At 30.8% G+C, this 16,112-nt stretch overlaps 3 protein-coding genes and 1 long non-coding RNA gene across 4 annotated transcripts; 2 read left to right on the top strand and 2 right to left on the bottom strand.

Moving 5' to 3' along the window:
- Positions 1 to 2,593: 2,593 nt before the first annotated feature.
- Positions 2,594 to 3,579, bottom strand: LOC103831942 (small EDRK-rich factor 2). The gene is made up of 3 exons (XM_033281894.1): positions 3,364 to 3,579; positions 2,951 to 3,053; positions 2,594 to 2,870 (listed from the first exon to the last, which is right to left on the bottom strand). Exons 1-3 carry the CDS (start codon positions 3,368 to 3,370, stop codon positions 2,768 to 2,770), a joined length of 213 nt encoding a protein of 70 aa, XP_033137785.1. The 5' UTR covers positions 3,371 to 3,579; the 3' UTR covers positions 2,594 to 2,767.
- Positions 3,473 to 5,080, top strand: LOC117128931. Its single transcript, XR_004452373.1, has 2 exons — positions 3,473 to 3,690; positions 5,031 to 5,080. It is a non-coding gene; the product is annotated as an uncharacterized LOC117128931 (long non-coding RNA).
- A 1,180-nt stretch (positions 5,081 to 6,260) lies between these two features.
- Positions 6,261 to 12,006, top strand: LOC103831931 (gibberellin-regulated protein 12-like). The gene is made up of 4 exons (XM_009107883.2): positions 6,261 to 9,871; positions 9,952 to 9,990; positions 10,079 to 10,109; positions 10,209 to 12,006. Exons 1-4 carry the CDS (start codon positions 9,809 to 9,811, stop codon positions 10,388 to 10,390), a joined length of 315 nt encoding a protein of 104 aa, XP_009106131.1. The 5' UTR covers positions 6,261 to 9,808; the 3' UTR covers positions 10,391 to 12,006.
- A 1,516-nt stretch (positions 12,007 to 13,522) lies between these two features.
- LOC103831922 lies at positions 13,523 to 15,060 on the bottom strand. Its single transcript, XM_009107871.2, has one exon. It carries the CDS (start codon positions 14,822 to 14,824, stop codon positions 13,784 to 13,786), a length of 1,041 nt encoding a protein of 346 aa, XP_009106119.1. The 5' UTR covers positions 14,825 to 15,060; the 3' UTR covers positions 13,523 to 13,783.
- Positions 15,061 to 16,112: the final 1,052 nt, after the last annotated feature.

The following is a 16,112-nucleotide window of genomic DNA, read 5'->3' as shown; positions in this document are numbered from 1 at the left end:
ACAGATCACTATGAACATAAGCAAGCGTCTCTGTTGTAGCGTGTTTAGCTGTAGGGAATGGTAACTTATGAGTTTTTCCAAGAACACTGTTCTCACAGAAATCCAATGTGTGAACCTCCTTCTCTTTCAAATACCCATTCTTCACCAGAAAATTCATATTCTTTAAGCTCATATGTCCCAATCTTGAGTGCCAAAGATTTGTCAGATTTTCTGCTGTCTTTGCTACATTTGCTTCAGCCTTATCCACTGTACCATCAAGATAATAGAGCCCGTCTTTGTAGCTACCTGAAAGAACTCGTTTTCCATCTTTAAAGAACACGACTTTAAAGCCTTCTCCCCTATATGTACAGCCACACTTCTCAAGCTGACCATACGATATGAGGTTTCGCCCCATGGTAGGCATGTATCTAACTTCAGTTAGAATCACCGTAGACTTGTCTGGGTTTACAATCTTCAGCTTTCCATACCCGTGAACTTCACTGAACGTATTGTTGCCCATTAACACTCTGCCTCCATTTTCTTCTACAAAATCAAATAACACTTCTCGATTTGGTGTGATATGAAAGGTACATCCCGAGTCTAGAATCCACTCAGACTTAGTGTCATGAACACTTGCAGTTAGGACCATAGGATATTCTTTGTCCTGAGCCACATTTGCCGCATTCTGAGATCTTTGATCTTTTCTCTCAGGGCATTCTCTTTTGAAATGACCTTCTTTGCCACAGATCCAACACTCTCTAGTCTTCTGATGGCCTTTGCCTTTAGACTTTGATCTAAAATCTTTACTTTTCGATCTAAACCTCCCACCTTTTCCTGATCTCTTGTCAGTTCTTCCTCTGGAAACTACAAGTCCTTCTGCATCAGTCTTGGAGCGTTTTAGCAAGCCTTTCTCTTTTAGCTCCGCTTCCTTTGCATAAGCTGACGTGGTAACTTCTTTTATCGTCAATGTTTCTTTGCCATTTCCATACTTTAGTGTGTGAACAAGAGAGTCATACTGTGGTGGCAGACTAGTTAGAATCTGTATTGCTTGATCTTCGTCAGAGACTTGAATGTTTAGGCTCGCAAGATCATCCACCAGTTTCAAGAAAACATCGAGATTCTCTTCAATGCTCTTACTTTCAATCATCCTGTAGCTCGCAAAACTTTGCTTCAAGTAGATCCTGTTAGGCAAGGTCTTTGTCTGATAATCTGCTTCAAGTGCTCTCCACACCCCCATGGCGGTTGCTTCTCTCATTACTTTTCTTAGTACCATGTTGGTGAGGCTTGAGCAGATAAGGTTTCTGGCTCGAGTATCCTTTTCTTTAGCCAGAGGATCTACTTTAACTTCCTTATCAGTGACATCGTCACTATCATCTGTAGTTTCTACTTTAGTAGAACTAGCTGTTTCAGTCAAGATGTGTCCCAGCCCCTGCAGCTCCAGCTGCATTTGCATCTTAAACTTCCACATACCGAAGTCACCAGATCCATCAAACTTCTCCATCTCAAACTTCCCGTGAACCGATTCCATGATAGCCTCTGCAAACAATCACACTTCCCACACACACCAAATCCCTCAGCAACCAACCTTCGCTTGAGTCACAGCTTCACCGCTGCGTGAACCTAGTTCTCTTTACCAGAGAACCTGGCTCTGATACCATTTGTTAAGGTATCAGACTAGGTTCGATTCCGATCTTGATCCAGTTCACCTAGTTGATTATCAATTCAATCTTGACCTTAACTAGTGATGAACCTGTTAATCGAATCAACGCAAACAACACAAGCAATTGTTTACCCAGTCTTCGTTTCCTACTGACTGGGGAGAGAACAAAACTCTCATGCACTTCACTATTGATCAATGGCGATACAACAGCTCAAGATCTCACCTGATCTTGTTTATGCGCAGGTACTACAAAAGAATGTACCGAGAACTCTTCGGAGAAGATTACGAGAGTGACTACGATGGAGATAACTCGCTATCAACCTCCGACACCTCCGATGACGAAGACGCGTAGAATGACCCGGAGAAACACCTCGATCGCAAGAGCTGTGATCACTACTGGATCTCTCTGTTCTTGATCGGTTTCTCCTTCCGCTCTCGTACTCTCTCCCTTCTCTCTCTTCTCTCAATCTCTGTAACTCTGCTCTCTGTTCTTCGCTTTCTCTCTCCTCTCCTCTGTTTCGAGATAGACGATGAACTAGTTGTTATGGCCGTTAGGCGTAACAACTTAACCTTCTCCCGTTATAAACTTTGGGCCGTGCGGTCATTGCGTTTTTATTCTAGGCCCGTTAGCGGCCCAAGGCCTAATGTGACAATACTCCACAGAAAACATAAACGTATCAACATGATGTAGTTTAACCTGCAATATAGCGGTGCAATGGTATTGATTACCAGTCCCCGACTACGGAGTGAGATTGCTGCCAAGTAATCATGAGCTTATGTCTGGCCAGAATGTGTAATCATTGGGACACATGAAGAGATGATATCTCGACCCCCAACATAAAGCACATCGTTACTTAATACTTCAAATATCATACTACTATGAAAACCTTTAAAAGAGGAAGGTTGTTTACACATGCTATGTAAAATGACAGGTCGTTTGATTATCACATGAGGTTTAGAAAAATATACTGTCTTAGTATTCTCAAAGTGTCATGTTCAAATGGAAAATGGATTCCATTAAAAGAGGGTAAAACACCTCACACCACAAACAATCAAGTCATTAAAAAGCACAGCTCAACACACAAACAATACCCAATTTCAAAAGAAAGAAAGTTACAAAAACACAAATCATTTCTTATTATTGTTTCCTTTGCCTCCTCCTCCGGAAGTAGCTGCTCCTGCAGCTTGAGCAGCTTTCTTCGCCGCCTTCTCTTGCAATGCTTTTGCATCCCTAACCATATAAACACACAAATTAAGGAATTTAATAACCCTCCAGAAATTGGATTCAAAGGCCAATACGAATCTGGTCACCTTTCACGGCGTTGCTCTGGAGTTAAACCATCGTCTTTGGTCTTTCCCTTGCCTCCGGCACGAGCTTGAGCCCTTTCACGGTCTCGCTCTCTCTGGCTTCCTCGTGAACACAAACCCATATAGTCAAAGAAAACAAAACTAATTTGCTTCTTATCAACACAAGTATTAGAGTAACATCACTCCCAAGATCAGATCTGCTTAGAAGATTCACACGGAGAAACCAAAGACAATTGCTGATCTAATAATAAAACCCTAAAATTTGATAAAATGCCAAGAAATTTCAGACTTGTAGAACACGCAAAACCCAATTCAAGAACTATGAGGTTCGACATGGAACAAACCTAAAGAACAATTAATCGAGATATAAGAAAAGATTGGAACAAAGAGAAGTTCAAACGAATAGACAAGGATATGAGTCATGGTGGTGAGCTTAGCAGAGAAACCCGCGCAGCCAACAAGAGATCTGGAGAGAGATCTCTCCCTTACAGAAGCCAAAGGCCAAGAGACAATGAAGAAGATTAATGGTGTGCATTATATTTTAAAGGTTCCAAACGCCGTCTTCGTGTGACTTTCCTCTTTCCCATAATGGTAGTTTCTGGATTCTTTATCGGTTTGGTACCGGTTCTTTTGGTATTTCTTTTTGTTAAATTGGTTCGACATTTGGTTTGTTATAAATTCGGGCCGAGTTAGATTACTTACACGGTTACTCACCTACCGAAATGAAACGCTTCTCATATAAGGTATACTAGGATAATACATGCGGTTTTACCTTGTAAATGTATATAAAAATAATTTAAAAAATATTATATAAAAAAAAATTTATATTATTGATCGAATTAATATATTTGGCTCTTAAACAATTTTCTAAAGTCTTTTTATTAATTACATAACTTGTTTACTAATAAACTGATCCCATTTTAAATATTTTCAATCAAAAAATTATTTATCCCATAAAAACCTAACATTTAAGCCGAAAAATCTCATGTCTACTATTAGGTTGCAATGAAACTATGTCAGCTCGGTTTTATATCATGATTTAGAAATTTAAAAGCTAATTATGGTTATGAGAAGTTTACGTTCACGTGTCAATCCTATCTATCTTCGATAGTTTCTCCTTTTTGTGTCATTTTGATTATTGCTCGATATAAATATTAATTTTTTAGTTTATTGTCCTTCTTTCTTTTATTTTGGTCTCAGGTTTATAAAATGTTTAAGATTCAAAATTATTAAAGAGATACATACTTAGGTTAAGATCTACGTCTTGTGCAGAATAAATACTTATTTTTATAATTTTCTGCATATTATGAAATAATTATATATTAAATAACTAAGAAATCAATTACTATTATGTAATAAATTGTCTTGCACATATAAATCAAATGACCGCTCTTGTTTATTCGCAATCATTTTAGAATAAAAAAAACAAAAAAACAATCTTATCTATCATATATGATATATAATTAAATTTAAACGATATGAAGTATATATATATATATATATATTAACATAAACATCTATTAAAATAAAATTATTTATTTATATGATTTTATTATCATTGTATCTTATTATAGAAAATAATTTAAACATTGATCACAAAACTTTATGTGAGACTTTTAACAGTTTTAGTAATTTATACTCGTTTTGAAAAATTCAAAATACGACATATACAAAAAAATCGAAAATTTTAATATATGATTAATGTAATTGTGTGATTTATTTTAATAATAAAGAATTAAACAAAATGATAGAAAGCATATAGATTATTAGCAAATCTTCATTATTTAAAAACATTAATTACTATATATATCATAATCACATTAGGTAATTTCATAGGTTTTATTTAAGGAAATAATATATAATAAATATCCAATATCATCTGATATCATATAGTTGGTATTAAATGTTTCTAATGAGATATAAAAATTGAATTGGACCAACATGTTTTTCAATTTTAATGTGAGGCTGACACGTATGACTAATTAACTACCTAATTGATTGACACATAAGCAAGATGTATTTTTTAATTATTACAAAATTGTGGTTAAATCTTTTCAAATATTTCTCAATTAATATATATGAGATACTAATAAAAAATATTTAAAAAATTCTAACATGTAATTTTTGTAGTAAATAAAAAGGTATCATACTGAGTTATCACGTAATTGAAATGCTAATTTTGCTTACGTGGCGGCAAAACTTATTTTAGGTATCCGAATATATTTGAACAAGATTTATATACTTAAATATATTAATTATTTTAAAATTTAATATCTAAAAAATATAAAAAATATTTTTAAGTTGGCCAAAATACTTAAAAATATATATAAATAGTTATAAGTACATGTTTAAAATAGCTAAAAATAATTATAATACCTAAAGTACTTAAAATATCTATTGATTTCTTATCCAAATATTTAAGTTAAACTAATTTTTATGTTAAGTTTAAGTATTTTGGCATACATAATTCAAATTTATATGTTTTATTTTGTTTTTATTTTTAGTTTTTGAATAGTTAAAGTATATATGAACTTTGGTTTTTGAAAAATAAATAAGTAGGTTATCCAAACCCAAACCCGCAAAGATCCGAACCGAAGCAAATCCTCAAAGATCCGAATCAAATCAAATGGTACTCAAATGTCTACTTCTAATCAAATGTAAAAAAAAGTTATTGGTAACATGTATATTGTTTATAATATTTAAGTACAATATATTTTTTACAAAAGTTCACTAAGTGCAGGGGGCGGATTATCATCTAGGATATTTTCACCGTTAATAATACAATCAATGACATAATCTTATATATTAAAACAGAAGTCACAACCTTGATTCATGTGTGGTTTTCTTAAAAAAAGGACCTAATGGACTTATTCCTAAAAAATCATGTTACATTTAATCTCTAATCTTATCATTTAAATTTTGGGTCTACAAAAAATTTTTATTGGGCTATCCATTGGATTTATAAATAGTAATTTAATGTTGTAATACTATACCTCTATGTGTTAAATATTTGTCGATGTTAACTTTTAAAATTATAAAGTTTTTTTTTTAAATAACAAAAATCATATTATCTAAAAATGATTAATCTTTACTACCTTAAACTAATAAAAAAAAATCTAAACTATATAGTTTATTTTAAAAATTAAACAAAACCAAATGTTTAATTATATACTCGATAATATAAATCTATGAAGCGAAAAATTTAATTTTTTAAAAACTTTCTAAATTTGTGAAATGTTACAGTATTTTTGAATATGACAATAAAACAATATTTTACTAATCTTTATATATATAGTTACGATTTTGAAAAATGAAATAATATTCCAAAAATATATATCTTATATATTAAAACAGAAGTCACAACCTTGATTCATGTGTGTTTTTAAAAAAAAATAGATCTAATGAACATATTCCTAGATCTCTAACTAGGATTATATTTTCATTCTACAGAGGGCGCAGATTGACAGGTGAACGTAAGCTTCTCATAATCATAATTAACTTTTAAATGGCTAAATCATGATATAAAATCGAGCTGACATAGTTTCATTGTAACCAAATAGTAGGCCTGAGATTCTTCGGCCTAAACGTTAAGTCCTTATACGATAAGTGACTTTTTGACCTAAAATATTTTTAAAAGTGGGATTAGCTTATTTGTAAACAAATTATGTAATTAACAAAAAAATTGTTAAAAATGGTTCAAGGGTCAAAAATATTAATTCGATCAAGAATATAAATTTTATTTTCCCATACGATATTTCTTAAATAATTTTCATATAAATTCACCATGCGTAAGGCGCATGTCTTATCTTAGTATAAGCTATTATTGGTCACCATGGCTTAATCGCTGAAAAGATTGGGGTTGGTTCGTTTCTCCATCCAGATGAGTCATCTGGATGGAGATGGGAATTTTGTTCGCTTAGACATAAAAAGTACAAGTCATTTGGATGGCTCATTTGGATGAATTTAAAAATTTAGGCTTAATTTTGAAAATGAGCTGGCTGATTCAAATTGGACCATCTGGATCAAGATGGTTCTCTCAAAATGGTATAGTGTCTATTATACCCCTATATAATTTACAAATTACAAACTTAAACCTAATATAATTTTGTTACTCATGAAAAATGACAAAACCACAAAACACATTTTCCCACAAAAATCACAAAACGTTTTTTTTGTCAAAACCACAAAACGCAATTTTTCCGCCGAAGTTGCATTTTTCGTCAAAAACGCACTTTCCCGCTGAAACACATTTTCTCGTCGAAACCACAAAAATGCACTTTCACATCAAAACACATTTTTTCATCAAGACTGTCAAAAAGCACTTTTCCGCCAAAATCGCATAACACACTTTCCCGTAAAAACGTGTTTTCTCGCAAAAGCCGCAGTAATGCGCTTTTCCGTCAAAACCACAAAAATGTGTTTTCCCATCAGATTTGTAAAAACGTCTTTTTTGCCAAAACTGCAAAAACTTGTTTTCCCGCCAAAACCATAAAAACGAGTTTCCCACCAAAACCAAAAACACATTTTTCCGCCAACAAAAAAAAACGTGTTTTCCTGCCAAAACGGCTTTTCCCGCAAAAAGTGTTTTCTCGCCAAGACCGCAAAAACGCATTTTCCACCAAAATGTGTTTTCTTGCAAAATGCGTTTTCCCGCCCAAAACGAATAACAGATTTTTCGCCAAAACCTCAAAAATGTGTTTTTCGCCAAAACCGCAAAAACGCGTTTTCTCACCAAAACCGCAAGACTCGTTTTACCGCCAAATCCGCCAAAACGCATTTTTCCACCAAAACCGCAAAAAGTGTTCCCGCCAAAACCGAAAACATAAAACTGCCAAAATGCTAATTTAAAAATAAGTTCAGTATAAAAATATTTTAGACTAAATAATAAAAATTAGTATAGCTAAAATTAATAAAAAGTATGATTAAATCAAAACAATGGTATTTTGTAATTTGTTTATTAAACTCATCTAGATGGAAATAAAAATAAAGAAACGAACATAAATTCATCGAAATGGCTCATTTGGATGGAGAAACTAACAACCTCTTAAAATCTGGATGAATCACATAGATGAAACAGTTGAATGGAGATGATAGATGAAGAAACGAACAGCCCCTAAGCTGTGGAAAAATTAAACTGGAGAAAAATTAAGCTGCATTTTTTATAAAATTGACTGAATGACGGAATACATGTTGGATAGATCAGAATATTTGATATGTTATTCATTTTGTTATAAGAAAAACAAATATCTACAAACTAATTATTACAAAATGTAAAAAAACTAAATTTATTAACAATATATTAGTTCTTATTATAAATATTTTACTTATCTTTCAATATGTTTTAGTAATAGAATGATATTTTATAATATTATAAGACAATTTATAGTATAACTTTATTTACAACATAACTATTTATCATTAAAAAAATTATTGCTATTAATTTAAAATTTGAAAATAGTATTGGCATATAATTTAATAATATAAAAGTGTTGATTTTGTAAATATGTTTTCACTTTGTTATAATAAAATCAAATATCAAGAATTAAACTAATTATTACAAAATGTAATAATCAACATTTACTGTAAATTAGAATTAAATATTATTTTCTAAATTAAAATTTTCATAATTCAATAAATCTAAATTTTAAAAAAACTCACATAGAAAGATATAAACTTACAAATAAAAAAAATCAAACTTTTAATTTAAGCATATTCAGTTTAGTTGGAAAATATATGGGAGTAAATCTAGATTTTGAAAATATTATAGATGGCATATTTTGTGCCAAAATTTGAACATCTGTTTATATTTTAAACATATATTTTTTAAAATAAATTCAAGCAAATGTAATATTTTGAAAATAAATCGGAGCAACTCTAGATTGAGATCTTTATTATTAAAATTTTAATATTGCTTTAACAAGGTTTATAGCAACTTAACAAATATGCTTTCAGAATATCCCTCCAAATGCTCACTATTTACTAAATATTTCCAGTATATAAAAATATATTTTACATTGTAATATGGCCATTGTATTGATTTATATTTTATCATTGAAAAAGTATTTACAAAATTCATAGTTATAACATTAAAATACTTAGAATATTCTGTAATTATTATATGAATATTTACAACGGTTTTAATATGATAATACACTTCATATTTTTTATATAAAATATATCATTAAATTTTCTAACTCACTTATTTATCAAATATAAAATTGGTTGTACGAAATATGCGAAAACAGAAATCGAACCAAGCCGAATTGAACTCATAATTTTATCGGGTTCTAAACATTGCTATATGAACCAAACCAAAAACCAAAACTAAACTCAAATTGATAAATAGTTGAACCGTTTTCTTGAACCAAAAAACTGAAAACCATAACTGAACTGGAATCAAATCAATACAAAACAAAAAAAAACTGGAGCCGAGCCAAAAACCGATAGCCTGAGTAAACGGAAGAGTTCATAAATTTACCAATAAAATATGAAATCTAGTAATGTTGTTTAAACCACTAATGGACCTTCTATAGAATAAAATCTAGATATTTTACAAATGTTGAGTGTGAAAAGAAAATAATGTATTTTTTGTATTGACTAGCAAATATTTTGACTCACAACGTTCAGTTAGGAAATTAATTAATGATATATTGAATAGTATCTTTAAATTAAGGTTTATCTAAGCTTTCATTTCAATAAACAAACAAAATATTACTACATTGTTTTTTATTGTAGCACCAAAGAAAGCAAATTATGGCAACTAATTTAATCTATTAGATATTTTTTGGTTATAAATAGGTTTAACATTGACATGCAAATACATCAACAACAACAACAAAAAATCAAAGAAAAAACAATAGAATGACTAAGTTCATTACAGTCTTGATTGTATTCAGCTTTTTGTTTGCTACTCAGTTTTCCAATGTAAGATTGCAAGAAAAACTGTTAACCTTCTATTAATTTGTAAACTGATGACATTCATAAATATTGTTCTTTTTTTTCAGGCAAATGAATTAGAATATTCATCAGAGTCTATCCACACGGTATTTATATTTTTTAAACATCAAAAAAACAGTTATTATAAGAATAAACAAAATGCATCGTTTCTAATTAACACAACACTATTTGCAGGAAGGAGGAGAGGGTTCTGTAAAAATTGGAGGTAATATCATTTAAAATTTTATATACTTTCAATAAAATGATAAATAGTTGATTAAAATATTTTTTAATATATTTAATAATATTGTATATTTCTGTAAAGATTGTCCGGCGGCATGTGATGTTCGATGTTCAGCGACATCCCACAAGAGTGCTTGTTTGATGTATTGCAACCAATGTTGTAAGAAATGTTTGTGTGTACCATCAGGAACATACGGAAATAAACAAGAATGTCCTTGTTATAACAACTGGAAGACCCAAGAAGGTGGACCAAAATGTCCATAATTGTCAAAATATAAAAAGAGAAAACAATTTTATATCAATATATGTAAATTTTATGGTTATTATTACTTATGAAATAAATTGAAAGTTTTATTTAACTATAGTGAAAATCTATTACAAAAACTATTTAACTGAAAAGACGAAAATATAATTAAATATTAAGCAAATAATGTTTTGAGAAAATCTAAGAGAAAGTGTATAAACTATTGAAGCATACACAAAAAGGCCCAACATAAAACTCATGACATAACCAAAAGTCATATTAAATGATACTAAATGAATTAATTTTGGGAGTACACCTTTGGAAAATGGGGTACCTCAAGTTTTGGTGTCATTTTCACAAATTCTTTTAATAGTAAAATTTAATTTAATTTACTTTTACTTAATCTCACATACTCTTAATGAATTAATAGAATTCATTTTTGCCCCTATGTTATATCCTTCAAATTCAAATTTCAAATTTTAGATCTCATTAGTCGAGATATAACTTGGTATAACTAGAGTTTTAGTCATACCAAGTTACACTCCCGTGATGATAGAAGGTGGCAAAATTATTTTCTGGGTTGTAGTTCTACTTTTGTGTTTTTCATATTTTTTTGTAACCGCATAAATTTGTACATTGAAAAAGGATGAACATATAGACAAAGAACAAGAGAATTGGATGAAGTATGAGCAGGACGAAGAACAAGAAAATCTGATGAAGAAGGAGGAGCAAATCAAAGGAAGCGGATGAACAGATAGAAGAATAACAAGATAATACAATAAGAAGAAAAGAACACTAAAGCTATCAAACTTAAGAAAACAAGATTTGTACGTCACAATATTTGAATCCACAAAACGTAAATATAAACTATCATTACGTACAGGTTATGTTCTATTTTTTTTATCAGTTATGCTATTACAAACTACGAGAAATATTACATAGACGATATTAAAACTGAAAAATCTACTTGTCTTATGAGGATTTAGGTCTGACTGCATCACTCCGAAGCCGCCGTATGAGATCCATTTCTGATGGTACTCTTTGCGCCATGCTGAAGATCTCTGGTAAGTCTTTTCTCGATTATTCTACGTCTTTGCTGGGAATCGAAACTCAAACCTCATGGTGTACAAGTTATATTCTCTATGAACTTAACTATTTTATGAAAAAACTCGATCAACACATCAATATAAATATACAATTAAACCGTAATTTGCTAAATCTTATATTTCCAATACACATATCATAAAATTATTACTTAAATTTATTTTATTCATAACTATATGTCTTATAATATAATTGGCACCATATGCCAGAAAATCATTTTGATCCCACATACAAATCAACATTTACTATGAATCATAATTTATATTCCTCCTATTTTTGATTGTGTAGTACTGAGCTATATAGTATATGTAAATTAGAATTAAATATTATTTTCTAAATTATATTTTTCATAATTAAATAAATCTAAATTTCAAAATCTTTTCATATAGAAAGATATAAACTAACAAAAAAAAATTCAAATTTTAATTTAAGCATATTCAGTTTAGTTGGAAAATATATGGGAGCAAATCTAGATTTTGAAAATATTATATATGGCAGATTTTGTTCCAAAATTTAAATATCTGTTTATATTTTGAAAATATTTTATAAATAAATTGAAGCAAATCTAATATTTGGAAAATAAATTGGAGCAAATCTAGATTAAAATTCGAATATTGTTTTAACAAAGTTTATAGAAACTTAACAAATATGTTTTAAGAGTATCCTTCCAAATTCTCACTATTTACTAAATATTTCCAGTATATAAAAATATATTTTAAGAGTTAGTGTTTGATAAAATAGTGTGATGATCAGGAATAATTTAAGGAAAATTTTGTTTGCTTAACTCATTTGAGTTAATGTTAAACACTAGATTAAAAAATGAGTGAGAAAGTGTGATTTGTAACAAATTATAAGAAAAATTGCTTAAATTACCATTTTCCTAATACATGTTTTTATATTTACCTTGACCAAATGTATCCTTAGTTTTAAAGAGATAAATCCTACTATATATATTAATTGAGAAGTCATTCAATTGACTTTTCATTATGTGTCTTTAATAGGTTAAGTTTAAAAAAATAGTTATAATTTGATTGGTTGTTAACATTTATTAGTTATTATTTTAATCAGATCCAAAAATAAAAGGTAACTCTAGAACTAATTAATAAAAATTACCAAATAAAACAAATGATATTACAAATAATGATTTATGGTAACTAATTGTAGAACTAGAGAAATGATATATATGTTTGATCAATTTCTTTATTTTTATCAATTATTTATATATAATTAAATAAAATACTATTGCATTTTTTATAGAAATAAATTTTATGTTTTTAAAGCCCACACAAAACCGTTTACAAAAGATCTTTCATGATAAAAGTCTCTGATCATTGTATTGGTCATATTAGAATTACATACACAAAAAATCACTTTTTTTTTTCTTGAGAGCTAGAGTATTTTCGGTTTTTCATGTGCTAAACTAAAATATAAAGTAATTCTACAACCAATTATCTGAATTAATTATAATATTCTTTTATGTAAGAGAAAGATTTTTAATGGCTAAGATTTATGGTTTTGAACTGTTTTAAATCTCACATATCTTCTAAAAATATACACTGAAATTTTTTATTATCCAAATATTTGAAATTAAAAATTAAAATTTCTAATTTCTAATTATTATTCAAAAATTATAACAATGTAAAGATAATATATATATATATATATATTTCTTTATATAATATAACTACCCGCAAAATTACAGGCAAACACCTAGTTCAAACAAATCACAAAATCATACAGAAAATAAGTAAAGTCATAAAATCAATTATTTGACTTTTTGTATTTTTAGGATAAAATAAATCCAAACCAATAGTTTCATAGAGAAATCAAAAACATGTCCATCCATTCCAATGTTTTCGTGAGCAAGTTCAGCTCTCTTCATCTTCGTATATAATTTAGCAAAAGTTGTAATCGGGATACATGTTTAACGCCTAATTCAAGTACATTTGGGCTTTATTATTAATAAGGTTGACAAAAAAAAACATGTAACTAAACAAACTACTTTGATAATTTAATATATAATGTAAAGAGTGCATCATAATAACCTCAGTCATAACGAGTCTTTTTCATATAACCAGCAAAAGACGAGACCGTAATGAAACAAACACTATGTGGACAATCCGACATACACCACACCGATTACCCCGAGCATTTCCCATATTAAATGGTACCACTATGTACATACTGTTCTATTCTACTTGCTTCTACCGAAAACAAAACACAGCCTTTTTGATCACCAAAAAAACATTGAAAACTGTCAAGAAAATGTCTACGAACCTAGATCCCTGACAGTTATAACCTTCATGAGATCATTCTTCTCCAAGTGGTTTGGGGTTAACCCCCAAACCCTCTGTTTCGTTAGAGCTTCCTCGAATCCTCTTTTCCAGAACACCATCATCCTCCTCCACTGCTTCAAACTTCCTTTTAGACCCTTCTGCTGAAGTTCCAACCATTTCAGACTGCACCTGCTTACCCTCACCTCCATCAACCCCATCAAGACCTTGCGTCTGCTGGTGCTCAACATCTTCACCCGCTGGTTCGAGCTCTCCCTCCAAAGTACCCGAAGAAGTTCCCCTTTCACCATTGTCCTCAGCAGAGCCATCAAAACTAGCATCCGGAGGCGGTGGGGAGAGAGCACGCTCATTAGGGTCAGGAACATCAACCCAAACGAGTGTACAAGACTTTTTAAGATGCTTCAAACCACCACAGTTCCGACAGAACCTGAACCGCGCTGTGTTACACGCAATGTCCTCATAACTCAAACTCACAACCTTAACCTCTCCGGACTCAAACCTAACCACTTTCTTGAAACACAGTCTTGTCTCCACAGAAACATCCACGCGAGCACGCACGAAACGCACATCAAAAGTCTTATCATCTAATTCAACCTCCATTACCTCACCCATACCCTTAACAATCTCACGAACCGTTCCTTCGGACAAATACCGAACCGGGATCCCTCGAATCTTCACCCACATCGGGATCGACTTCAGAAAATCGGGACCTGGTTCGTCCTCCCAACGCTGCAACACGACGAGCCATCCCTCGTACGTGTAAGGACCGGACCAGAGAACCATCTCCAGATCGCGCTCCGTCTCGAACAGGAACTGGAACTTCCCGCCGCCGATGATGCGGCCGCACAATCGAGATCTATCGGCGTGCCAGTCCAGAGGGAGCCTGTCAAGCAACCCGTGGAGATCCACTCTTCTGGGGGAGAGAACACGACCAATCAAGCTTCGACGGTTGTTTTGTTGGGCTTCGGCGTAGGCAGTTTCTGGAACGATGATCTGAGGATCGGCCAGACCCAAAGCGAGATGTCTCGGCGCTCTTCGTTGATTGTTCAAAGCCATAACCGCCGGTGCGAGAGATGATCGCAGCGATAGGAGAAAGTTGAATTAGGGTTTGCTTTCGAAAATGAACGATGAATATTTATTTAGTAACTGTCATTGCCGCTAACAGCCATGTGTAGTTACTTTCGAAAATGAACGATGAATATCTGACGACACGAGACAACGGTTCCGAGACATTTCATCAATGTTCATCGTCTTCAAGAAGCTTAAGTGGATGCCAGTGGCCGATGGCGTATTATGATTTAATGATATTAATGTAGTCATTAGCAAATTTCTTTTCTGAAATTTTTATATTATTATTTTGTTAGGTTGTGTCATACTGCTAGTTTAATTTCAAATCAAAAATTATTAACTAATCATATGATTTATATAATATTATTTTTCAAAGTCTATACTATAGTCGGATTCAGAAACATCAGACTAAATGTTCAATCCGGTAAAATCGAACCAATTAAAAGCGAACTGAACCAATTAAAAGCAAACCAAACATTGGAATTGGTAGTACCGAATAAACCTAATGAATGTTATTTTAAGAAACCGCAGTATATGTATATGGTTTGGTATATAAACCGATCAAACCGAAGAAATTGATTAAAATATATTAGTATATTTATATATAAAATTTATACTAAAGTTAATAATACATACATAATTTATTTTATTACTAAGATATTTATAACTAAAAATTGGTTTTAGTAATTTCTTATGTTGTTTTAAGTTAAAAAGTTATTTTTCTAATTTTCATCAAATTAAATATTTTAAAAACAATTTATTGGTAACTATTTGTACTAAATTATAGTTATATAATAATATTATGGTATTACTATTTTTAATTTTATTTTACTCTTTAAATAAAACAGAAAATGTTATATTTAAAAGTTAGAGTAAGGAATATATATTTATGTTTTAATAAATCTGATTTCTAATCATATAATTTATTTATTTTTATAAAAGATAAATATAGTTATGGTTTTTTGGTATAAAATTTGAATAAACTGAAAACCGCTAGTATAGAAACCAAACCAAACCAAATTAGATATGGTTCCAATATGATAACTAATTTTTATAAACCGAAAAACCTGAATCGAAACCGGACAGAAATCTGGACTGAACATGCCCTACATCAGACCTATACAACATGATTAAACCCATTTGTAAATGAGATTAGATGTATTTGATATAGGAGTGGAGACAACTACTAGTTACCCGTCTCGTACTCGCTACTTTGGAACTTGACTCATACAATCGATGCTTGGTTTGACTAAATCGAATATCAAGTGATCTATTT

The sequence above is a fragment of the Brassica rapa genome, chromosome A01, assembly GCF_000309985.2.
Source record: "Brassica rapa cultivar Chiifu-401-42 chromosome A01, CAAS_Brap_v3.01, whole genome shotgun sequence".
NCBI lineage: Eukaryota > Viridiplantae > Streptophyta > Magnoliopsida > Brassicales > Brassicaceae > Brassica > Brassica rapa.
The sequence above is the reverse complement of the archived record's forward strand: the minus strand, read 5'-3'. Positions and strand labels throughout refer to the sequence as shown.

What these genes read in the sequence shown, in the direction of transcription:
- LOC103831942 (XM_033281894.1), bottom strand. An exon ending in CCAGAGCAACGCCGTGAAAG is followed by an intron (nt 2,871 to 2,950) that starts GTGACCAGATTC and finishes TTATATGGTTAG; the next exon opens with GGATGCAAAAGCATTGCAAG.
- LOC103831931 (XM_009107883.2), top strand. Translation starts at nt 9,809, where the DNA reads ATGACTAAGTTCATTACAGTCTTGATTGTATTCAGCTTTTTGTTTGCT. An exon ending in TTGCTACTCAGTTTTCCAAT is followed by an intron (nt 9,872 to 9,951) that starts GTAAGATTGCAA and finishes CTTTTTTTTCAG; the next exon opens with GCAAATGAATTAGAATATTC. An exon ending in GGGTTCTGTAAAAATTGGAG is followed by an intron (nt 10,110 to 10,208) that starts GTAATATCATTT and finishes ATTTCTGTAAAG; the next exon opens with ATTGTCCGGCGGCATGTGAT.
- LOC103831922 (XM_009107871.2), bottom strand. Translation starts at nt 14,824, where the DNA reads ATGGCTTTGAACAATCAACGAAGAGCGCCGAGACATCTCGCTTTGGGT.